This window comes from Coturnix japonica, chromosome 8, assembly GCF_054131305.1.
Source record: "Coturnix japonica strain WE chromosome 8, WE-NBRP24, whole genome shotgun sequence".
NCBI lineage: Eukaryota > Metazoa > Chordata > Aves > Galliformes > Phasianidae > Coturnix > Coturnix japonica.
In genome coordinates, this window is record NC_140670.1 from 11,395,883 (window position 1) to 11,421,508 (window position 25,626).

Consider the following 25,626-nt stretch of genomic DNA (forward strand, 5'->3'; position numbering starts at 1 on the left):
CTCCTGGCCCCTTGCCTAAAGTAGTGATGTCCCAACCACAATGATCCCTTTGCATGGTACTGCTGCAGCCCAAAACAGTGGCAGCACTGCAATTAAGAGCTGCTCTCAAAGATTACACCCAGCACACACAAAAGAAAACTCGGGCACATTTCCATGGGGAAAAATGCTCACTGCAGTCACAGATGAGGAAGAAGGCCAAGGTAACACAAGATTTACTAGTTAAGGACTTTTCAGACAGTTTTACAGAAGTTGCAATAAAACACTGCATCATCTGAACAAAGTGCCTTTTTTTCTTCCCCTTTTTATAGTGCCTTAAATCTCTTTCACTAAGGGACAAACCTGTCAAAGGCCTGCAGGCAATATGCGCTTAGACAATTTGAAGTAACTCAGACTTCACCAGGGGTCCTCATATTTCTGAAGTGTCAAACATCATCATGAAGAGAAGAACCCCTTCCTCACCAGGAGGCAGCAAGTACTTCTCAGAATCTCTTCTGTTTGGAGAAAGCCTATGTAAGGTGGAATAATCCCAAGATGGCAACAGATATTCAAAAGGTTATTCATAAGGAAAACATCACCAACATGGAAGTCTTCACTGGGAAATGCTGAGACAATCTCCTCCAGGGAGCAATCTCCAAAAGATGTTGCTTTAGTGGTGGTCAGCCCTTAAATGAGGTCTAGAGGAGGTGGAGTCAAGCTTCACCCCTTCCGGGAGCAAAGCTAAATTACTCTCACTTGTGCTCCCACAGCTGACCCAACACTTGCCTCAGTTGATTAATCAATGGTTCAGGCTGTGATTACCAATTTCCCATACAGCCTATGACATACATTACGATATCCAGCAGCCCAAGACAAAGTGACACACGAAACATCCCGATTTCCAATGAACTGTCACAGGCAGCGCCACCCCACCCAAAGTCTCAACCACACTACAGGACTTTTTTTATTACCAACACCGTTACAAAGTCCCAACAAAGATGCTCAGAACCTAGGAAAACAGCAGTACTTTGCTAACCTGCACCAAGTACAGCCCAGGTGTACTTTTGAGGATAAGCAAAACAGAATGAATGAACTGGCATAACAAAGTGAGGGGCAGCCACATACCTTTAAAATGCCACAGATCCTCAGAAACACCTGCAACACTTTTCCCAAGACTTCTGAGACTCCAAATGACCTGCAAGTCTTGCAGGTCATTCTACTAAAGTACCAGAGAGTAACAGAACATTTTCCCCTCTAAAACACTACCACTAGTCCATCAGGGAGGCTGATCTCTCAATCTAAGAGCTACAATAGGAATCTTTACAGAGCACTTAAATTAAGGCTGTATGGGAACTGTAAAATCATGGTCTGAAACACTAATTGAGCACTTGGGGAAAGGACCTGGTCAGCCCTGGGAGCACAGGTGAAGGCAATTCAAGTGTGTGAATATAAGGGGTGGAGCCTGGCTGCACCTCTCTTAGACCCCATTTAAGGGCTGACTGCCAATAGGGAAGGATTTTTTTCTGGAGATTCCTCCTTGGTGAAGCTTTCCCTTGCAAATCTAAAATCTTCTGATACAGGTAAGTAATCTTTTTTTCTTTTACAGTATCTTTCTATTATGCTGATCCTTCTGTCATCTTATTGGTTTGTCTAGTTGCTACACAAGGCAATACAACATAGGGAGCTATAGAGAAAGCTACTATGCAGAAATTAATGATATAAATGAAGTGCATCATTCATTTTCCCCTGAAGTACAAACAGTATAACTGTCCTTAATTTGCTGTTTTTAACACATCTCCATACACTCAAACAAGTATCAAATGAGTATATACAAACAATAGCTTTTGTTATATTTTATTAATGTGGTAGAACTGGGCTATAGTTGAAAGGTGGTGCTAGGCAGCACTTCTCAGGCTTCAAAAAGGCAGCCCTACGGCATTAAGAAAATCCTGCATCAATTAAAACTTCTGAACAAAAGTAATTCTGAACAGGCAGCCTTAAGGGTAAACTTCAGTCAGGTAATTAATTAAGCACAACTGGAAATAACTGAGTGCAGGGCCTAGCACAGAGTGAGCTGCATGCCCTGGAAGGCAGCAACAGCAGAATCCTTACCTGTATTGCAGGTGTCTTTGCTCCCAGCTTGTGTTTGTAGGTCAAGCAGTCATGCAGAACACGGAGCTGGTTCTTTGAGATTGTAGGGCTGTGCTCTACAAATGAGAAAAAGGATGAATACAGCTTCAGCTGCCAGGAATGTATCTTGTAGTCTCCCTTCTGTTGATATGGTCTATGAGTGGCTGTACATCTCACCCCCAGTGCTCATACTGAGCACTAAACTCTGAGTAACCAATGAGGAGGAAGGGCCCTGCTGTGTCAGAAACCCACGAGATCTCCCTTAACATAGAGGGCTATACATTGAAGTGTAATATAAACACATGATTTATTCAACCTTGGGCATTTTCAGAGTGTTGGCCTGCAGCACTCTCACTCTATTCTAGTTCGGGCATCCTATCAAGCTCCAGAGAGGGAACTGCTTTTCCAATAGGCAACTGTTCTCCAGTACTTCTGTACCTAGAACTGCCTCCCGTGCCTTGATGCACAGTTGACTGCCTCAAAAAAAAACCACAACACAACCCACTTTTCCTAATCATTAAACTTTTAAGAAGGAAAATATTAGTGTACGATGCCTATACACACTGCAAAGGAGCTCTCAATTATCTCATCCTTCCCATGCACCTCGTTAAACTAAAGATGATATGGTGTAGATAAATCATGCCATCAAAGTCATTTAATGAACAAGTACTAAGAAAAATTGTTTTGCTATTAGCTACAAAAGCTAAATTAGCAACAATTCATGGAGCTGTGACAACACTGTTGGCAATTACTTACAGTAACAAGAAAAATAAATCAGAATTAGTTTGGAGAGACTCAGTGCAACAGAGTGGGACACGTGGAGAGCTGCTGTGCTCCCACTTCTCCCTGCCAAGACATGTGGCTTTTCCAGCAGTCCAAAGACTGGTGGCACAGGAAAATGATTGTTCTATTGCTGACTTTCTCTCAAGGTCTCACACACACAGTGGATAACAAAGTCCCAGCAATGACGAGGCACTCTAAAGGAGCACTGCAGAACAGCCAACACAGTGTTTTAAGGTAATTCTTCTGTGGCTTCTGTTGGGGAAGGCCAAGTCAATGTTGAAGCTCAGTGTAAGTTTCAGCAATGCCTTTCAACAGCAGCATGTCAGGTAGCAGTTTTTTTCCCTAGTTTTTCAGCTGTATGTATGCAGCTTCAGGTTGGTACTGCAAATAGCTGACTGCAGGAGAAAGCTATCACTCCCATATCAATAGCAACCTGGCATGTGAGAGCTGCACTCACGCTGATCAACCTTCCTGTCCTTAAGCTGAGTTATGCCCTCCCAAGCTGTGCCGCCTGCCTGGGCTGGCATAGCTCCTGCGAGCACACCAAACAACTACGCGTCAGAGGAGAAGCCACCTTTCAAGCTTGGCGCTCGCGGCCGCCACAGCGAGGCTGCACCTCAGCGGCAGGCGGGACCCCGCACCCTCCGTGCTCCCACCGCCCCCCAGCGGCTCCCCCGGCCCCAAAGAACCCACGGGCACATCATCCCGCTCCCCCAGGCCCGCAGCCCCGGCCCCACAGCCCGGCTCACCTCAGCACCTCCGCGCTCCGCCCACCGCGCCCGCGCTTCCGCAGGCGGCACCGCCAGGGGGAGGGAACAGCGGCACGGCCCGCCCCAATGAGCGAGCGGGAAGTGCTGGAAGGGGGCAGTGATGGAGATGGGGGCACAGGGCGTCGGAGGGGGGTCTGAGGCGGTCTGAGGGATCTGGGTGTATGTGTTGAAGACTGAATTGCATGGGAATTGGGAGTTGTTTATTTTCCTGAAGTTCACATGTGTAATATGTGTGTGTATATATATATATATAGGGTCTGAGGGGCTTATGAGTGGGTCCTGGAATGCCTGTGTATAGAGTGAGGGGTCTGAAAGGACTCAGAGTGGGGCACAGTGTGTGTTTATAGAAAGGTGTGTGCATGAGCTCTCATGCGGAGGTTTGAAGGTTTCAGTAGGTAGAAGCCCTGCATGGGCTGCATACAGGGTCTGAGAGACACATGCATACATGTGTGCGAATATAGGGCCGTGCCAGCAAACTTCAAGCGGCTGCTGCTGTGCAGGGTGTGAAGCACGGCAGTGCTGGGTGTGAAGCATAGCAGTGCTGTGTTGCTCGGCTATCTCTGGTGCAGGTGCTGGACCATGAGAAGGACGCGGTGGCAGCTCTGAGGCGGAGATGGCATCCTGCGGAAGTTCTGGGGCAGCTTTTAGCGGGTGTTTGCAGTGCGAATGCAGACCTACTTTACATAGTGAAGCTCCATACCCGCGGCATGGGATCACCCACCCTCCTCCCGGTCTCTCTTCCCGCCGTTGCCGTACCCTGCGCTCCGCCCCGTCTCTGTCCCCGCCCCTCTCTCTCTTTCCCCTCCCTCCATCCCGCTCTCGGTCCCGCCCGCCGCCCTCGGGGAGTCGGAGGAGGGGCGAGGCGCCGACCAATCGCCTTTCTCGGTACGGCGGCTGCGCGGCGCCGATTGGCCGCCGGACCTGGCTTGACGGGACCCGGGCCGGTGAGAGGAGAGCCCCGATTGGCCGCCGCCGCCGTCCGGCCCCGCCCCGCCGCTCGCCCCGTCCCCCCCCGCCGGGCTGTGGCAGCAGCTCCCGCCGCCGCAGCGCGAGTCCGGCCGTGCGCGCGGGGCGGCTCCAGCGCGCGATGGCGGCCTCGGCGGGCCGGTCCCTGCCGCTGCTCCTCTGCCGCCGCCGCGGCACCGCCGCCGCGCTGTGCTCCGCCGGCTGCTTCCCGGCCCTGGGGCGGCGCCGGCAGCAGCAGCGACACCGGACGGTGAGTGAGAGCGAGAGCGAGGCGGGAGCGCCCGCCGCGGGGCCGTGCCCTTCAGGCGGGTGCGGGGCGAGGGGGCGGCGGGAGCTTCACCGCACGGAGCCGGGACCGCTCGGGGACGGCGGCAGCTGCGCGTTATTCTTAGCGCCGCGAAACTTGAGCGGGGCGGCGGCACGACCCGGGTGGATCCCGGCCCCGGCAACTTCCCTCGGGCCCCGGGGGGGGCGTGGAAGAGCGGCGGCGGCGGAGCGGGGCCGGGCCGGGCCGGGCGGGCGCTCTCCGGACCGCGCCGAGCTCACGGGGGCGGTGGTGGCCGCCAGGTGGCGCGCGGGCAGCCCGTGGGGTCGGGGCCGGCACGATGCTCGAATCGCGCCTCGCAGCGTGTGCGGCCGGACTGCGGGTAGCGGGGGCTAACGGGGTCGCACAGGCTGCAGCACGGCCACGGGGATGTGCGGCTGACGGACTAGGGCAGGGTGACCCCAGGGTGCCATTCTAACGTCGGTGCTCCTGTAGTTCTGGTCCGCCAAGCAGGCGCGGTGTAGCTGGCGTACACTATCGCTCGGTGCCTCGAAGTGATGATAAATGAACTTTGTTGAAAGAGAGGGGAAATGGTAAATGCTCTTACGCACGAGTCCCTTCAACGGGAGTGTGATGGAAGAGCAGGTATCTGTCTGGTGACTTGACTTCTACGAGCGAACAAGGAAGAACCCTCTCAAAATGGGTGAAGTGTAAGGAATGGTGATTGATAACATTTAGATAACATGAGACAGAGTATGAAGGTCTGAACTCTCGGGTAAATACCTGGCTTAGAAAGATTCTGATGGTATCCCAGTAATACTGGGAGATGTGGGGCTGAAGTAAAGCACTTGCAGCTTTCTTATGCATTTTGAAAGCAGTGAACAGACTGCTGGTAAGTGTGGTGTCCCCTTCTGCACAGGAATGGGTGGGTGGTTGCAGCTTTGGAGAGGAGAATGGGTGAAGTGTTCATTCATAGAGCAAAGCATCAGAGCTGCTGGTGTGGAGGGAGCTGTGGATGTCTGAGTGCTGCTGGGACATTGGCTATGGACATGGGTGGTAGGAGAGGCAGGCAAATAAGATGAAGTAGGAGTCCGATTCCTTTTTCTGTGCAACTGCTATGTGGAAAAAAAGTGGCAAGGAGTGGAAGCAGGAGGAGTGATGGGGAGGAGCCTGACCAGCGCTTGGCAAAAGAGGTTTGGGCTGGTGCAAGGAATGCTGCAGCAGTGCGAGCACACAATCCCTTGTGTTGGCTTTGTGAGCAATGGCAGGGGAGCGAAATGCTTGGTGGGCTAGCAGGGTATTGGCTCTGCTAAGGTCTGATAGCACTCATAACATCCCTAGACTGTAAGACTGCCTGTTAGCAAGGCCTTTGTCCTGCAGTGCTTCCTGCTGCTTGAAACTTGCTGCTGCCTTTCAGTCAGATAGCTTGTCCTCAGAAGCGTAGAGAGAAAATGAAGTAGATGTTCCTGAGAGGAAACTTCCTTAGGAAGCGAGAGAATGTCCTCATTGGCTCCCTGCTTGTTCTGAGCGGTGTGGGTGTTAAGGGGAAGCTGCCAGAGGTAAAAGCTCTGTGCTGCTGAGATGCAGTGCGGGTGGGAAGCAGCCTTTTGTGAAAAAGCTTACTTCTTTATGAACCTCGATTTTTTTCCCCCCATGCATGATGTTAAATAGACAAAAGACTCAAATACAGCTGGTTTTGCATGTCAAATGCTTAATCTTTGTGGCTTTCACCTGTAAAGAATAGACTCTTGTTATTGTCTTGGTGTATGTAACCAGCTGGTTCAGCTCTGTTGGGTTAAGATGTAATTGGTTTTTTCAGTTCTGGAGAAGAATACCGGCAGGAAATCAAGGGCTCAGCTGCATATGGGGCTCTGTGGTACTTAGTCCTTGTGATTCTGGGTATATGGCAGACTCCCTTTAGGCTTAAAAAAGAGCGAGAGAGGACTATAGAGACTGAACTGCAGACATCAAGCAGTAGCAGGCTGGTTTTAAAAGCTGCTGTAGGTGAGAAGCAGAGTTCCCTATGCTGAAAGGTGCACTGAGAGGAGCAGGATTTTGGTGCTGGCACTCCTATGCTGAATCTCACAGAGAGATGATGTGTTGTACAGGATGGGAAGTCCCGGGCTTAAGATAGGATGGATTCTATACGAGGCTGGCTCCGCATACAGCAGGTTTTGGCTGGTCTTCCGCACTGTGGCTGAAACTGTTGCAGCATCAGCTTTCAAAGAAGCTGTTGCTATATTGTGTCAGGATAATGTGGGCCCTGAAGCCACCTCATGCCCTGGCTGTTACAAGCCTTACTTTGTTGCCATTCTGTTGCTTATCTCTTGAAACAAATGTATTTGATAGGCCACACTTGGGTATCGCAGGATTCGTGTTGTGGTGCTGACCGACTGCCAGCGCTGCAATTGCTGGAAGAACATCTTGGTGTGGTGTCTGGATTTTTGCTGAGGATGGGAACTAGCAGACTTCTTTAATTAACTGCACGTCTGTTTTCCTGATCTCGCCTACTGCCGATCATAATTTTAAATGAATGATTAACAAGCTGAAGAACTTGCTGGCTGTGCAATGAATTGAAAGGGTATAAAATAGACCTTCGCCTATGGAAGTCCATGTAGATGTTTTACAGCAGTTTAGTGTTGTTTATCTCTTTTGATCTGATTTATTTCTTCCCCCCCCCCGCCCCCCCCTTAGTGTTGGATGAGTGATACATTCATTTTCATGGGATCAATGGCATGTGGGCTGTAGAACAAGAGCAAATGCACTTGATGTCGCTTGGAAAGTCAAGATAGGATGTGGCTTGAACTGAAATATAAATAAATCTCAGCACAGCAGAACTTCTATAATGTAAAGAGCCCTAGTAATTGTTCACTTCACTGCTCTCCACTAGAATTTCCTTTCCTCACCTCCTTCCCACAGTCATGTATTTGTTGCCCTGCTGACTCCTTGCTCACCTCACCCTGGCAGGAGGTGGCTAAAGGGTAACAGTTTCTGGTAGCTATCATTACCGCTTGCCCACTTCAGTGCTGCCTAAGCTAATTAAATGCGAGGCCAAATGAGGTCTGCTGCCTCCTACTAGATTTACTGTAATAACGGAAGCTACAGCTGAATGCTCATTTTGAGGGTTCAAAAGTAACGAAACGTTCAGTGTTTTAACCTTAAACAAGAAAAGAGAATCCATCCTCAGCTACTCATGGAGCAATGGAACTAAGCTGGGAATCTTGGACTGCTCAGCTTTTTTTTCTTTTCTTTTTCCTGCTGTTAGATTGCATTGGGATTTCTTGTACAACCAAAAATGGTCACGGAGATCCATTAGGTGTATGAAAGTGGCTGAACACTGATTCATTCTTACAGAGCAAAGTAGGTTTTGAAGGGATGCTGAACTGAAAAAAAGCATTTCAGAGCTTTGATGTGCCAGTGGCATCTTCTTCTTGCAGGGAACAGTAAGAAGTTTTACTTTGTAGAGTCTGAGAAATACCCTTGCAGGGCTGTGTATGTGAAAGGTGTGATACTCTGAGAGTAGTAAATGTTGGCAATGGGTGAACAAGCCATTACTTGTTAGTACTTTTTTTTTTTTTTTTTATTTAACAGCCCAGTCTATGGGAATAATCAGGAGTTTGTCTGTAGGCTCTGTGATGGGAAAGGAAGTTACGGTCACGGTAAGGTTGATCCAACCATTAATACAGAAATTCCAGAATAGATTTCCTTCCATCTGGGGAATGTTTCTGAACCCTCCTCACACAGGAGGTGTGCAACTCTGCTTAGAAGAGTCAAGCCTGAAAAAGAAAGGAAAAAAAAACCCAATGCTTTTTGTTCGTTTTCTGAAGCTGTTTTTAGCCTCACCTTAGAGATAAGATCTTTCTATGAGATTAGCTTGCATGAAGTCTTGAGGGTGAAACTTAAGTTTTATACCTTCTTGTCACATTGGTGCTATGAGTCACTTGCTTGCCAATCTATAAAATAGTATACAGATCACAAATTGATCATTTGGATTACTTCTCTGTTTGCAAGTGCTTCCTATCCGTGGGGGTGCAGAACTGATTTTAGTTTGGGGATGTTAGTTATTTGTTTGTTGAGCAGGTGTTTGGACTATTGGCTGGCTGTCAGTTTTCCTCAGCTCTGCTGCTGCCTTATGCTGCCATAGTCCAGGGCAGTTCTCTCTGCTGAGGAGGAAGCATCCCAATCTATAAAGTACTCTCTAGATAAGGGACCATCTTGCATATCACTGTTTTGTTGTTGACATTTTGGTACTGGCTTTGTGAGGGCAAACTAGACTGAGCTGGAGTTAAGGAGTGTTCTGTCCTTGAGTATCTAATGATGAATAGAAAACGACTTGTCTTTTTCTGTTAAAGTTTTGGCAAAGGGTTTTCTTCCCAGTACTAAGGCCTCGGAATGATATGTCATCTTAATGAAGATGAAAATATGCGGTACTTGAATGTGACGAGGAATTATTTTCCAGTAGGGCAAACCTATGGGACTTCGCTCATGTCTTGTGTAAAATATGAAGTATGGCTGCTATCTCTTTCTGCATTCTTGGCAGCTCTTGAAGAATTAAGAAATACAGAACGACTTGCATAAGTAGGAGAGGAAAAAATGTGGAGGGCAGCCTTGTTTGAGTGAATCACTTTTATTGGCTTCCCCAGGAGGAAGGGATTGCCGTGCAATGAGGTCATTGTCAAATCTCTGAAACTGTTTATTGGAATAATTAAAATGGGATTTTATTTGGATAGATAACTTATGAGGGACCTGCTGGAGGATGGCCCTGGCTCCCCACAAAGTGAGTTATTAAACAATGGTTACTGCAGGGTGACCTCAGCTCAGTAGCCTGCTTTCATAGCACTTGCATGAGATTGTAACCATCCACGGAGGGAGAGGGGAAGACATCCTGGTGCACAAACAGACCTCCCCCCTGAAGAGTGCTTAAGGGTTGTCTGGTCTTAATGCTTTCAGAATGGTGAATTTGCATGGGGAGCACAGCATACCTGCCAACCCAGAGTGTGGTTAGCTGTGTTTTTGCAGGCTGGTGTGTGCCTGCTGGGCTTCCATTGGGGCTGTGCCAAGCACTGTCAGTTGTCCTAATGGGATACAACAGCATCTTACATGCTCCCATAGCAGCCATAACGTGAACTCTGAATGATCAAGTCTTGCATCCTGTCTTGTAGCCTTCTGTGAACTTTATAATAGTGTACTTTGAGGTTTGAGCCTCAAGCTTCGTGGGGTTCAAGAAAATTCTTTGTCAAATGCATTGCTGGTTTGAGAGGGTTGTGGTGTGGAATAGTGCTATGATAACCATTTCTACTGCTTACATCATGTAGGTCTTCTAGCTGTGTATGTTGTTATCTGTTTCTTCCATTAAGCAAAGCTTATCTGCACTCAAAGTATTATGAGGTAGTCAAGTGGTTTCCAGATAAAAGTGCAAAGCCAATACTTTTCAAATGTATGTAGAAGCAGGGTGTGTGTGTGTGTGTGTGTGTGTGTGTGCATGTGTGAGCTGGGGACATCTGAGCCCTCTCAGACAGGTGCTGCGTGGAGCTTCTTGCTGCACAGCACCCGAATGTGGGGTTATGTAAGGATTCCTTTGCTACAGCATTTCAATTCTGTTGGTTGATATAAACAGTTTGAAAGTAGGAAACCAAGTAACTGGATTTATTATATTAATCTACATGCAATTTTGGATGGGGAAACTCACTGGTTGGTCCTTGAGCGAAGTGATCATAGGCAGCTGTTGGCAAACTGCATCCTTTCCTTCCAGATGGAGTGGAGTTTCCAGCCTGCCTTCCAATTTTCTAGGTCATCTGCTGGAAAAGAGTCTAGCAGAGTCTCTTTTCTGTGTTCTGCGTAACCATGTTACCTTGAAAAGCACTGAGCTAGGCAAATCTTTCATTGTTTTATTTTGTTATGTTGTATTTCCTTAAGCAGCACGCTGAGTTCATTTGAATGGTCTCGTGTCAATTACGGCTCTACCTCGGAGCTGCTAAGGAAAAATGCATTCCCTAAATACAGCAGTGTAAATGTTTTGTTTCTACCTTTGAGACTTGTATGTTTTAGCCTAAAACAGCAACTTTAAGAACCATTCAGTTAGGATCTGACATATGTTCCTTGGAAACTCGTAGCTTTGCCAACAATTTGTAAAAGGTATGGCTTCCGATGAGCAGGAGGTACTTCCTTGACATATGGGCTTGCTCACTGTCAGCTAAAACGTGACTTGGTGGAAGCTGCTGAGCTGTGACTGTTTGCTCCTCATGAGCTGCTTTTCTTTGTATGGGTTCCTTCCTCTGTTCGTCTACCTGTCACTTGGCTAATTAGATACCCTAGATTTCCTAAGTAGGGTATGGGGTAAACTTCAAGCACTCTCTGTGGTGGAGCACTCTAGGAAGTATCACAGAATCACACAGAATCACAGAATTGTAGGGGTTGGAAGGGACCTCTAGAGATCATCGAGTCCAACCCCCCTGCCAAAGCAGGCTCCTTAAACCACATCACACAGGTAGGCATCCAGGTGGGTCCTGAATATCTCCAGAGAAGGAGACTCCACCACCTCCCTGGGCAGCCTGTTCCAGTGAAGTACTTGGTAAGTCCTACGAAGCAGTAGTTCTAACTTGAAGTAGATTTTAGATTTCCATAACAATCTTTTCCAGGGCTCTTGAAGCTTAAAAACCCAAAGTTGCATGAACTCACAATGTAGTCTCAGAGTCTGGCTTTTAATCTTATCTTTATGATTAAAGCTCATCTTCCAGCAGATCCAATAGCCTCTTGAGAAGCGCTGTTTGCTTCTGTGTCATGCTATGCAGGTTTGCTTTTCCAGGCTCATTGCTCCAGGATACTCTTCCAATTTCTTCGTTTCTGGGAACTGTAGAAGTTTGAAAACACAGAAAAGGGCTGTCTTTGACAAAAAATTACCTTCTAATGATGTTGAGCTCTTCATGGCTTGCAAGTGAAATCTGTAGAATAAAGAGTAAATGGATATGGGGTAAAACAGCACAAGTGTGACAGGAGTATCTCAAATGTTGTATTAGAGAGCACTGGCCCCAGGGTCTGCATGGTGTTTCTTTGCAAGGTACTTGGGTGCAATGACTGGTGTCATTATGCCCGCAATGCTTGCTGCTGGGAAGTATCTGACATACTGTGTCCCATTCACATTTCCTAGATGAAGGGTAACAGGAACAAAAAGCTGTTTAAAAGTAATTTAATTTAATTGTGAACCTCTCTGAAACATTGTAGGGATTCTTTTGTGGGGGAGAACTGAGAAGGGAGGTTGGCAGAGGTGTTCTCTCCCTTAGATAACAGAGACTGGAGAAAAGGAAGAGATTTTGCAGGGGGAAAGGATTCCTTTTTGGTGATGAAAACGCTTTAATTCATCGTGTTACTTGGGAAATTCTCTTGGGTTCCTGCAGGGGGATGGGGAAGTTGCCTGATGTTCTGCCGGATGATGTAGCACAGCTTGTTTGTAATGCATAACAACATCTGCTGTGTCAAAAGCTCCCAAGGGGGACAGCTGCTTGCCGCAGGGCTATTCCCCTTATCAAGGGACTTGTTTCAAAGCAGTGATAACAGAGATTCCATTGTCCAAATATTGGGTTGATTTGATAATTACCCTAATAATTGTTTCCTCTCTGAGTTTGGGGTATTGTATTAAGAGAACAGTCATCTTTATTTGGACTCGGGCATAAGTGATTCAGGAAAACCAATTCCAGTCCTGTCTTAAGAAAGAGGAGTTGTATTCTGAGCCATGTATATTGCTAGTAATGAAACCAGCTCTTAATGCTCTCCTCTGAGTTAAATGAATATATTAAAGATTTTTCCCTTCCTATTGCAAGCTACAGATAAGCTGTTGTTGTGCTTTATGAACTGCTTGGAAAAAATACAGTGAAGTGCTATCTGGCTGTCATTCAGGCTGTGGCCAGCACTGTGTGCAAGGACTGAGATGAGGCTGCAGAGTGTGTGTAGTTTGAGACAGTTTCTGTGCAAGTGAAGGCAGTGGGAGCAAACATAAGGTGAAGATCCAGACTTCATTTCAGCTGCAGCATCACATGTGACTGAGTGTCCAGGCTTACCTGCAGTGTGCTCACTGTGAAGTAACAAGCTGTTAAATCAGAGGTAGCTCAGCTGCTTCAGACAGCACTTTTTTTCTTCAAAACTTTCTCATTAATGAAGTGTTTCTGACCATTTAAGAAGGTTGTTCCTAGAACTTGCACTCTTCAAAAGTGTGTCTGGATGCCACATTATCCACAGAATTTACTGGCTCGGCAGATGAGGTGGGGCTCTGAAAGTCAGTCTTCCTGCAGATCTGTTTTCGAAGCACCTGGAAAAGTGGAGTTGAAAGGAGAAACCATTACAAACATAGAAACATTCTTTCCTAACCGCTTGATGGAGTGATGAGATTCTCAGTGCCAAGGAGTGAGAAGCTGTTGGTCCAAAGCAGAGCTTTGCTTGGAAGCCAGAAAACCGTGAACTTCTCTGACCACAAAGTTGAATAGATTTATAGTGTCCAAGATTAATCTCATCTCAAGAATAACTTTATCCGAAGATAAATAGTGTGACTCAAATTTGCACATGTACTCATGAAAAATATCCCACAGTTGTGAATCAGCTCGTCACTCTGGTGTGTAGGAGTGACCGTTTCCATATTTCCTCTTGGCATTTAACGCACAAGAGAGTAATATTAAACAAACAGTTCCACAAGTACTCCGCTTCCTTATTTAGCTAAATTGAGTAGGGCGGGAGATGAGACAATGCAACTCATTGCTTTCCAGTTGGCAGGAATGTTAAGGGAAAGGACTGAGGCTTTGGGTGTCAGGCTGTGAGTTCAGTGGGGCTGTATTTTCATGACCTAATTCTTGGGCAAACATGGAAATAGAAATGGCTGTTGGTGGCACAGACAAGAGATCCTGCCTTTGTTTTGTTTTGGGCTGAAAAATCATCAGGCTCCAGTTTGATGCAGCCTTATTCCTGGAGGGTGGGAGCTCAGCATCCCCAGATCATTCTGGTATCTGTGAAGAAGAGGAATTACCTGAGCATAGGTCAGTTTGAAACAAGTACTTTAATCTCCTACACGATTGTTTGTTGCTGTGGTCAAACCGCTGACATTAATGTAGTTTGAGCTCCCAAGCAAGGTGGGTGTGAAGCTGACTCATCCTCAATGCTTTTGTCCACATTTATACTTTGGAAGATTTGGCAACATTTGTGAGCAGAGTTGCTGTGATTAGATCGACATCTATGTAATGGAGTGCACTGTCGAGGGCTGCTCTTGGAATTAGTGTTGAAGCACAACAGTATTTTTCTAGGCAGTATTTACATAACTTATATGGATTTCTACACTAGATAGCCTGTGTTGCTGTACCACTGTCAGCTGATAGTTGTATCTCTGTTTTTGCTGTCTTAGTGTACGGGTTTGATGGCTGTGGAGCTCTATTTGCCTCCTTCAGGATGTGATTTTTATAGCTACAACTTAGTGCCAATGATGCTTCACGTTGGATTCTGACTCAAGAATATATGCAAGTTTTTCTGTATTTGTGGGAATGTGGAAGTGCACAAAGAAAACTGAATTGCTGTAACTGTGTTCTGAGATGCTGTAAAGTGTATGGAGGTTGTGCTGTGGGGATGACTAACCAAACTGAATGGAAGCCACACTTCGGTAGAGGTGCTTATCAGTTCTTTGCTAAAAAGTCAAGTAAGCCCTCATGTCATTCTATTGAACACACTCAGAAAAGCCCCAAACCAACAAACAGCACAGAATTCCTATTTGATAATTTTTCTGAATGTCCCCCTGAGATGGGTTAGCCTGCATCCTTCAGGCTTTCCTAAAGCATCCTGTGGAAGATAAAGCTCTTTGTCTTTTCAGCTCTTTGTTGTGTTTTCCAAGTTTAAGATACCTTCTGTTTTCATAGTATTCACAAATATCTCATGAATCTTGTCTCCTTAGTTTATGGTGCTTAAGTTCTCAAAAGCATCCACCTTTTTTTTCTCTGTAAACACAAAATGGCGTAAAACACATCTGAATGAGTTATTTTGGTCATAATTTGCCTTGAAAAGAGCATATGTTTCATCTGAACATGGTTGTATTTACTTGCTAGGACCTGGCTCAGTTTGCATGTAGAACTTAATACAGAGTGAGTAGAACTTATGTTTTGTGAGCTGTGTTTATAACCGCAGCTCTCCAGTTCTGATTAATCTCTGTGTTGAGATGAAGTTTGCTCCTCAGTATTCATTGTCAGTCATGCCAATTTGCATGACGTTTTTCCATCCTCATTAACCATCTCTTCAAGCTTTCCAGCCTGAAGCTTGTAAGAATGAACAGATCTGCCTTAGACTGTGTATTATCTGAAGAAGTAGAACTGGAAAACAGCATCTTCTTTCTTACTGTGAAGACATTTTACTGAGTCCTTCAACTTCTACAGTGGGCTGTTTGAGATGCATGAAGTGCTGGTGCATAAATGTGAGGTCAGCACTGGAAGTCTGTGTGACTCCAAGGGAGGGAAATTCTGATCTATTACATGCCACCTGAATATAAAATCCTTCCAACTCTCGCTGTGAAATATAGCTACATAATTCATTGCAGAACTGAAGAGTATTACATTGAAAATACATTGTGAGTCTAATACCTTTATCTTCTCTAAAGCAGATAATGAAGTTCAAGGTGGGCAATATTGAAAATGAACTTGATAGCATGCTAATCTGTATAAATCAATCACGCAGATTCCCAGGGAGGCTAGTATGTCAGTCTGCAGGGAAGGATAAGGATAGTTCCAGAGAGAAGAGAATACTAAGAGCAGACGAAGAATGGAGCGTGGCTGAACTATTGCCTCATGTTGATGTTCCGGTTGATGATCTCTTGCTGTAGTATTGCAAGGTTTTGATGGCACTTTGAAGCACTTGGGTGATTTCTTTTAGATTCTTGACTTAAATTCCAGTAACCCTTGTGAGAAGATGCTCTTGTTACCTATAATGTGGTCTTTTTAATGCTGTTGCTGCAATGTATTTTTTCCCCCTACACAATAGCATACTTAAAAGGAGAATAATATTTTCTTCAGTAAGGCTGTTATTTAGTGATAGATGTTCACCTCCTTCCAATAAGACTACTGAGTTGTTGTAGGGCTATTAGTTGCTCTTAAAGAATATATATATATACATATACATATATATATATATATATATATATATATATGAATAATCCTGGAGTAGCACAATCTAATGCATAACACAAAATGCCTTGGCTTCCAGCAGCCTTGATTGGTGGTAACAGGCTTGTGTTGTGGCTTTTGCTGATAACTGATCTGATAGGAGAAAAAGAACTGGACTCTGACTTGATGCTTGCTGCTTTTCCACCCACGGGTCTGATCAGCATTAGTCATCTCTTTCCATACACAGTAACTAGGATAGAGCTACAAAGCTCAAAGGTAGGATGTAGTCTGCTAACCATTATGTCCTGAAGAGAAGAGGCAAAGAGGTGTGCCTTCATGCTGACTGTTGTGGTCGTAGCAGCAGTCCAATCGATTCAGTTTTTTAGTTCCAGATGGTAAGAATAAAAATAGTTCTGTTTAGAGCAGCTTTGAATTTAGGTGAATAAAAATATGTGACAAAGCAATGTCACACTTAGCTACTAAAAGCTGCCTGTTTCCCTGCTTGTTTGTTGCATTAGAAACATCCTGAGCTCATCTGCTGCACATGCTTCTACATTGCAGCGTGGGCCGTGTGAATGTTAGTGTTTGATTTGTTGGTTTAATCTAGTGCTCAGAGCTTGCTTTGGAGTGCAGGACCTCCTTCCTTTGCAGAAGCAGTCCTTGCTTCATCTCTGGTAAGACAGTCTTCTTGGAGTCTGTGGAACAAAATACGACTCTTGCATATAGGCTTTTTTCTTTTATCTTAAGCTGCTACTTAGATAGTAATTGCCTTTCAATCTCCAAAACAGGCCCCTGAATGCTCCTTGTGGCCTATGTGGTTGACTAAGCGCCATTTCTTTAGGACTGCCAAGAGCTCCTTCCAGCCCTTGTGATGTTGGAGGTACCCATTGCTGATGTGGCTGCTATTCTGTCTTTGTACGGAGTGTACCTGGACAAGGTACATCTCACCAAGTACATCGGTCCTTTCTTTCTAGCACTTGTTCTGGTACTTCTGAGATGCTATGGCTCTCTGTAAAGCTACTGAGTGTGACTAATATCTTATTTGCTGAAAAAGCTAAGTACCAGTAGCCAGCAAGATTAATTGCATGTAATGTGCTGACTGGCAGCTCCAGAGCCTCCAGTGATAAATGTCTTGCTTGCGCCTTTCTCTGTCTTCTCCCTTTTCTTCTGTCTTCTAATAGCTGTAGTTTCTGAAAGGCAGACAGACCCACATGGTGCACATAGCACTATAAAGTATTTGCTTAACCAGTGCACAGATTGTTATGCATTGATGTTTCTGCAAATTAATTTTTGATTAAGCAGCTTTTTGATGATTGTTAAAGCCAGGCTGTTCTACAGCATTGTTGACTGACTCATCTTGTTAAGACCTTTAACTGGTGATAATTTTAAGCAAGAAACACACATTGTTATCCTTAGAGCACTACATAGGGATCCTAAAACTTGTGGGGCAGTTTTCAGTCAGAATATGTTGAAAACAATGTTTGGAATACAAAGTTGAGGGTACATGCTTGCATACAGCTTAGCATTCTATGCTTATGTTAAGATTATTCTAGTTTAGAAAAATACCATGGGTTTGCTGTCAGTAGAACAGTAATCTGGCAGATTCCTGTAATACTGGCGATGTACCCAGTCAACAACAAACTACTTCCAGTGAACTGCATAGAAGTTCAGCATCAAATGTTTCCAGTGTTACTATTGCTTTATTAATTCAGATAAGACAAATGCCTCACTTCTACTTCTTAGATGCTGTAAAGTAGGAAGTTTATGTTCAGATTTCTATGTTTCTATATGTTCTATGTTTCGTGTTCTATGATTTCTTGATGTTTTGCTGATTCCACAGTCAAGCAAATTGGTAGTAACGCAGCTTGTGAATTTTAGGGCTATCATGATTTTTTTTTTTAAATTATTTTAATTTTTTTCCCCTCTCTTGGTTTCTTTGTAAGCATTTGTTTTGGCAAGGAGCTGTTTTGCAAGGCATCCATCAAGTAGTTGGAAGCACAGGGCTGCAAACAGCCCCACTGATCTTGTGGTTAGTTATAGCTCACTCTGGCTTTTCGTTCTTTCCAGTGGAAAACTTAATGTTTTGGTTAGAGGACTTGTATGAAGGGGGAGCCAGTGCGTAGCTTCCCTTGCCCTTATGTCTGAGCTGTGAAATGTGTAGAGGACAACCTGGTAGGAAGAACTGGTGTTGGCATATTCCAGTATCAGTACAAGTTTGTAAACTGGATATTCTTCTGGTTTTCAGGACTTGTAGGTGTGAGTTAATATGCATGAATTGCAGGGTGACCTTGGTTTTGAGAAGCTGCTGCAACTTGCTTTGTACCCACTCTGTAGCTGTGTGCTGGGAAAGAGGCCTCAGAGGAAGTAACTTTATGCAGTTCCTGTGCAGGCAAGTGACTGACCTTCATGAATCCTTCCTTGTCTGGATGCAAAAGAGCTTTTCAGAGCACACTACCAGCACTGTGTGGATTTCCCCAGGTATGCTGTAAGTAAATGTTTAGTTTCTAGGAATCTCTGCCCCTTGAATGGCATCCTTTGAGTCATTCCTGGAGAAAAGGGATATTTCTTGGACCTCATAAAGGATATTTGACTTGTGATGTTAAACTGGCAATTTGTTCTGTTTTTAAAACTGCCTTTGGGATTGAGTTGTTCATGTTGCTGAAGTCTGAACTGGCAAGAAGGAAGTTTCTTGTAAATAAGACTGCAACCAGAATCAGGCTGCCCGTTCTTCTCTCTGGACCCGTGTATACATCAACTCCAGGATGCTTTCAGAGGGGGTTTCTTGGTATGCAGCTCTTGAAGCTTGCCAGGGATAAGCACAAATGGATTGTTATTTAATGCTGTATAATGGAACAGATCTAATTAGCATTATACTTATTAGAGATATATAGAACATACTGTACAACTGTGTTTTTTGGAGATTATCAGAGGTCGACTTTGCTTTGCTTTGATGACATGTCTGCCTCTGCAATATGGCCATAAAAAATACTGCATTCAAATAAATCACTGTGCTTTAGGAAGTATGATGTCAGGTATACACACGTGGCTGTAATAGTACTGGAGTTAAATCTTGGTTTGTGTGCAGTATAAATACAGCAGGGTGGTTTCTGCTTTGGAAGAGTACTAGGAGGGTGTGAGTGCTTTGTAGCTGGGGAAGCTGGCCCTCTTTGACAGCGTTCAGAAGGAACTGAGTTGATACTGCTCCTGAAAATGTATGTCTCTTGTACCATCATATTAACTGGGTGTCTTCTCCATGTGATGTCTAGTAACCCTTGCCTTAAGTGTCAGTGTTTAATGGCAGGAGTTAAACAAACTGCTGGGACAGAGATCAAACCAATTAAAAACTTAGGTAGTATTACAGAAATCTGGCTTAAAACCAAAAAACCATGCAAATAATCAACACAACATAGCCATGTATGTGTAATATGTACATAATAACATATACTTCTCCTTTTCCAAGACAAATGACCAGAGAAGGCCCTTCTGTTGCACCTCATCTGTCTTTCTCCCTTAGCGGGGGATTTTTCAACCCCTCCAGCAGCTTTGCTTATTGCTCAGAATTAAACCAAATGGTTAGAAAGCAGTTGAGTTGGAGGGATGAATCCCACCTGGCTCAGCTCCCTCTTTGATAGTTGGAGGGACTTGCTGCTTCCATGTGTGTGTGGAGCAGCTGTGTTTGCAACAGCAGAATGGGAAGCAGATTTGGAGGGGGCTGTGGCAGCCTCTGGGGTGAAGCTTTGAGCATGGACTGAGCAGCACCTTGCTCAGCTGTGCAGCAGCTTTGGCCTTCCTCAGCCCAGAGCATGCAGTGAGTAATACATGTTATTTCTGCCCTGGGAGTTCTGGGCTCCTGTTTGCATTAGCCTTCTATGTTATTAAATATGTTGTGTTGTAATTATCTGGCATCTCAAGTCCTAGCATTGCTTGGGTGTTATGAATGCCCCGTGGCGGGGGAGGGAACAAATTATTTGCAGTTCAAGAATGGGCTGTTTATTACCAGGACAGTTCCCTCTGGGGAAACAACTAATAACAATAAAATATACATCTCTTGTTTTCCCCTTCAGCCTTTCCCCAAGTCTCAAAGAAAGTTTATAGCAACCCTGGAAACTATGGCGTAGATACCTTTGGTGCCTTTTGTACTTGTTTGTGTTACAGTGGTATCTTCATGGGAGATCTCTCATTCAGGAGGAAATATTTGAAAACTTTGCCAACAATTCTTGATATGGTATTGCTTGTGTGTGTACTTAGATCAGAGTAAGCCTGTTATATTGGCGGGTCAGAGGACAAAGATTGTCTTTTTCAAGCATGCAAGTGGTTGGTTAAAGCAAATAAAGATAACACTGTATAAATATTTATCTGCTAGCTGGGTAGTGTGATGGGTGGGTATGGGTATGGTGTATGCTTATTTATATTATTTTTTTTAAAGTCCAAAATTTGAATCTGCATCCTCACTTCATATCCAGCTTTTAATGAAGGAAAGCTGAATGAGGCCCTTAAGGAGTGTCCATTGAATAACTGGTTCTAGATGAAGGTCTGAGTGAAAGTTGGGTCTTCTCTGGTGATTTCTCTTGGAAAAGAAGTATATGTTATGTACATATTACACATACATAGCTATGTTGTGTTTTTGTTGTTTTTTCCCCCTTTTCCTCGCTTACTGCTCTGCAGCACGTCAGCTCTGTTCGGACAAAGGCAATCGGTCTGTGGCTTACAAATGTGATGGTAGATTTTGAAGTTACTGCTTAACAACAAAGTGAACGTGTGGCTTCTGTCTGTTGTATAGAATGGCATTTTCTGGTGCATGTTTAATAGCTTTTGGTAAAGTATTTCTTTCAAGTGAGCCTGTGGCTGTGAAAGGGTGGCAGGAGAAGCAGTTTTCCTTTCTGTTGTTTTTTCCTTCTTGCTGATGTTTCACAAAGCTGTGGTGAGAAATAACATCTGTAGTCCTTGCCAAATTAAGGTGCTCTGTTGGTAAACAGGAACATTTATATTGTTTAGTGTTCTTGTTCCAAAGCCCGCAGTATCTGATCTGAGCTTATAAATTCTTTTCTCTTGTAAACATAGTTCTCATTTGCTTTTTAAGCTAATGAATGGCTCAATATAAGAAAAAAGAATCTGCGAGTCATATCATCCCACAGAATCACATAGGGCATGATTGTCTGGGTTCTCCTAGAGATGGAAGTCTAAACAAATGCTGCTAGCAAATGTTTTGATTAAATCTTTGTTCTTAACTTAAGTTGGTTTTTCTCATGACAAAATCCATGTCAACCAAATAGCCTGAAGCTGTATGTCTTGGTTTTTTGTTTTCTTTTTTTACCTTAGGGGAACAGGATCATGCCAGTCTATGTGGGACTTAAAGTATGTACTGTCCAAGCAGAAGCACAAAGAAATGCTGCTTCTACAAAAGAAGTGCTAACAAACCTAAACTACAGTTCCTCCATGAGCTTGCCTTAAACTGAACATTCCTGTTTTCCTGTAGAAAGAATGAGCAGATGAGCTTGCATATACACTTAACCCATGTGAGATGTGATGAGGAGTCTTTTGAGAAGCATAAGCATTAACTAATCACACCAGTTGTGTAAGAAGTAGTGCTTATAGGCTGGTGATTTTGCTTGCAGTGTGCAAGAGTCTGGCAACAAACTTAGTGGGGTTGTTGCATTAGAAGCTGAGAATGGGGATCTTGATCCTATGGAAGAGATTTTTGTTATATGTATAATGATTTTGTTGGTGTTGTAGAAGGTTGCATTTTGCAAGTTTTCCTGATATGTTAATCAGTGGCAATCTGCAACAGGTGTTCAAAATGACTGGGAAATTAGGTTGGAGGGGACCTCTGGAAGCTGGCAACTTTGTATCTAACCATGCTCCGAGTTAAAGCTATGTCAGATGGCTTATGGACTTCCAGAGCTCTGCTCTGGAAAGTGATGGACTTCCTCATCGGTGCCTCATCTGCTTTCTCCCATTTGATGTAGCCTCAAAACCTGCTGCAAGTGAGCTCTAGCTTCAGCCTGGTTGGTGAGAAAGGTACTGGTATTGCCCAAGTGAGACCTGAGTTATATGTGGGTATGCAACTGAAAACAACCCCACGCTTCCCAATTTAGAGCTCTGCTTTTGCTTTCATGTGTCTTGCTTCAGTGCCACCTTAGTTGCCTTCAACTGCCTGAAATCCTGGGCTATACACTTTTAGCTCAAAAATCTGTTTAAGAAGGTTCAGTGTTTGAATATACCATTCTTCCCAGACTTTAATTAAGCTCTTTCCTGAATAATGAGGTTCTTTACCGCTTCCCTGCCATGTTCTTTGTTCTTTATGGTACCTTTTTGTTCTTTGAGTTTTTGTCTACCAGCATAAAAGTAAAACCCTGGAAGTCTGCAGTAGTTAAGGTTTCCCCAAAGGTGTGAGTTGTTAATATGCATTGAAATTAAGGTCCAGAAGATTTTTTTACTTGGGGATATCCTGCTGTTTATTAGCAGGACTATAATGTAATCTGGGAGGCATTAGCCCACGTCTGTTTAAAAAGTAGAATTAATCTGGTTTTATTCAAGGTTAGCAGTTACTGACGAGTTGCTTTATTGGTAGTGTAGAATATGACATGAATTGTTAAGCAAGCCAGTGTACAGAATGAGAGTCTCTATTCAGTGTCATGCAGTGTTCCAAGACCCACTGAAAACAACAGTCAGCCAGATGATCGACACAGATACTAATTGAACGTTCTTATTCATTCACTGTCTGCACTTTTTAATCCAGTTTTCGTATCAGTGTGGCAGTGTGCAGAATTTCCTGGCTGCTAAAAGATGAAGACAAGATGGTGAATGCTTGTGACTTGGGATCCAATGAGCACAATGGTCAGAGCGGTGCTAGCTGGTGGTTGCTGTAGTGCCTTACTGTTGTAGCAGAAACCAGCCTGCAGCTGAATGATTGCCTCCATTTAGAGATTACTTGTGTATCTTCAATGCATGCCTTCCTGTCTAAGGAACCAACTGTGTATTTTGTTAGGCCAAGTGCAGACTTTTATTAAGTTTTTCTCCTTAGTGGTCATCTTATTTTTGCAGGTATTTAGATGGACTTTGGGGATTTATAATGTTCTTTCTCCAGGCTGTAATATTATGTCAGATAGCTGTCAGCATGCAGAAGCTCTAGTCTGATGCTCTTGAGGACTAGAGAAACCAACTTCTTTTTCCACTACAAGCAACCAAATGGAGGGAAATTACCAGGATCCTCGATGAACTCAGAATATCTGGGCTGACAAATGTCTCGTCTTGGCAATCACATTATTGAGATTCCTGATATTTGACCTGATAAATGATTTAAAGCAAATCAACCGTTCACATTTTAATGAAAAATAATGGCATGGCAGATAAAACTGGCTTTCCTGGCTTGTGTGACTGCACTTGACTCTTGCTTAGGAAATCTCGTGGATTAGCTATGTGCTATGTGATAATGCTGTTCTGATAAATAATGGTGTGCTTGTCAGTTCTGCAATGTGTATTTTCTTGTTTTCTTCCTTTTAGGATCTGCAGTATACTGAAGGCTGAGCAGGTGGTAATGAGGGAGTTCTTTTATAGCTGCTTCACTTGTGCTTAAGTCTATAAACAGCAAGAGCGGGAGGACTGGTGCTAGGGGATGAATTTACGTTCTTGATATCTTGATTTGTATACATGTAGCAGCACTGAAGAATCTCTGAGTACTGAAAGAGTTGATTCAGTGTTTCCTGTGTACGTCCTCTAGTACCTGCCTTGCAGTAGCCTTTGGTGTTGTGATATCAGTTGCTTATTGCTAATGGTTAAAGTGACAGCGGGTGAGCTGGTGTTTTGTGAGGAACTGCTGATGGCCTGCAGTTGTAAGCTGGAGCTGTATTTATATCTCAGTTGTACGCTTTGGATAATGATAGTGCTCCTGCTATGTTCTGTGTGGCTGAGCACATGTGCAAAATGTTTCCCATGAACCTGCAGCTTTTCTCTCTAGCTGGTTCAAATTACAGAGATGAACTTGTTGGTGTTGAAAATCATTTGACATTAGTCTGTCTCACCCTTATGGCTTCAGTCTGTTCCTGTCTTAGAGTGCAAGAAATATTCGTGAATATTTATCTCATGGATGGGCTTCATGCTCTTGACTTGTGTGCAGTAGATTTATTTTGTGGATGTTAGCAAATGCTGTAATTGGTGACTGATTTAGCTGGTATTCCATAGCAGGCCAAGCATCTGAGGCAAATTCTGCTCAGTGAGCTTGTTGCAAATGATTTTTTTTGCTGAAAATAAACATACTGCAGGGTATCAGGTCTGTTCTTTACCTTGTTTTTGAGGTAGGTTTTGATAGTAGATGCAGTTTGGCGTTATCATGAGCCTTTATTTCTAACTTCTGCTTTTGTATTTGCAAGGTGCTGCCCTAACATCTGACTTGTGTTTTGTTGTTATGATATTCGTGGTATTTCCTTTTTAGGCAGATTTCTCAGCACATACAGTAGCACTCGTATTTTAGATGGGTAATGCGTAATGTGTCTTGAAAAAAAATCTAGTTTAAACATCTACGGTTTTCCTGTTCCTCACCAAAATGTTGCAGTGATGCAATGAAGTGGGGGATGGCGGGGGAGATAGGTAGGAAAGGAGTGTCTGCTTTTTCATCTGCAATTGTCTTGACTTAAATCAGACAGCACAATGCTGAGTTGCATAGGCAGTCTGCATTGGGTGTTCTGTTCTCTTCCTGCTATGCCAGTCTTTCCCAAAGCTGAAGTGAAACTCGTCACTTTTTTAATTGATAAACATGGTTCACTTATGGCTTGAGAGGGAAAGTTCTTTAATAGGAAGCAGATAGGATACCTTTGGAACCAGCTCACTGTTTTCATGAGGATCTCCCAGAGCTTGTTTCCTTCTAGGATAAACTTGTGCAAACTTGCTCTGTGGTTGCATATGCTGAAGACTGTTTTGATGCTTGCTTTGAGATATTAATTCTTGCAATCAGCTTGGCAGCCATGGTCTGGAAAACAAACTTTAAATACCTGTTGTACAAATAATTGAGCTAACCTCACTCCATATTTTTATTTCAATGCCAAACTCGCCTTCAGATAAACATACAGAGATAAACATACATACAAACAATTTGTGGGGGGGAGATAATGGTATGCACATGTTTTTCCAGGCTGGCGTTTCCTCTAGGTGCTTCCCCCCATGTGCAGAGTGGTAAGTACTGGTGATGTGAATTAAGGCAGGAGCATTCCTCTAGGCTGTTGTCTCTGGCTTCTGTTAGCAGCACTAGCTGCCTGTCAGAGCTGCACTAGGGAGTCTCCTGTGATGTGAAAGAGCACTGGAGAAGCACTTTCTTCATGCAATGGGCAGGAGCTTTGGTGAAATTTTAGTAATACTTGACCACAGTTTTTGTTTTTCAGTGCTATAATTCATTTTTCTCCTTTACTGTTAATACAATCATCAGTAAATTCACTTGTAGTCTGACCTGAGTCAGGTGCAAAGCTTAGCTTGCCAGCTGAAGTATAGGAATTCTGGTGTTGTTCAAACAAGTCTCCTTCACAGGTACAGAGACAGACAATGTGGGATGTGGAGTTGTATGTGAACATGAATTCTACAGCTTTATTACCTATTTAGGGCTTACTGAAAGTCTCAGAATCAGCAG

At 44.2% G+C, this 25,626-nt stretch overlaps 2 protein-coding genes across 8 annotated transcripts in view; one reads left to right on the forward strand and one right to left on the reverse strand.

Annotated features, from left to right (window-relative positions):
• MICU1 (mitochondrial calcium uptake 1) overlaps positions 1-3,672 on the reverse strand; it is an 88,015-nt gene extending 84,343 nt beyond the window's left edge. For 2 of the 5 annotated variants that reach the window (XM_015866299.3, XM_015866294.3), the window contains exons 1-2: positions 3,639-3,672; positions 2,089-2,183 (exon numbers count right to left, since the gene is read on the reverse strand). The gene's annotated coding sequence lies outside the window, so the exon portion shown is untranslated. Of the gene's footprint in view, positions 1-459; positions 507-2,088; positions 2,184-3,582 lie in introns of all 5 variants that reach the window. The other 3 variants (XM_085554163.1, XM_085554162.1, XM_015866295.3) reach the window with 2 other exon arrangements.
• A 1,037-nt stretch (positions 3,673-4,709) lies between these two features.
• The window catches only part of MCU (mitochondrial calcium uniporter), a 78,981-nt gene continuing 58,064 nt past the window's right edge, over positions 4,710-25,626 (forward strand). For all 3 annotated transcript variants that reach the window (XM_015866303.2, XM_015866300.2, XM_085554168.1), the window contains exon 1: positions 4,710-4,875. In XM_015866303.2, coding sequence (XP_015721789.2) covers positions 4,747-4,875 — 129 coding nt within the window. In that variant the 5' untranslated portion in view covers positions 4,710-4,746. The remainder of the gene's footprint in view (positions 4,876-25,626) is intronic.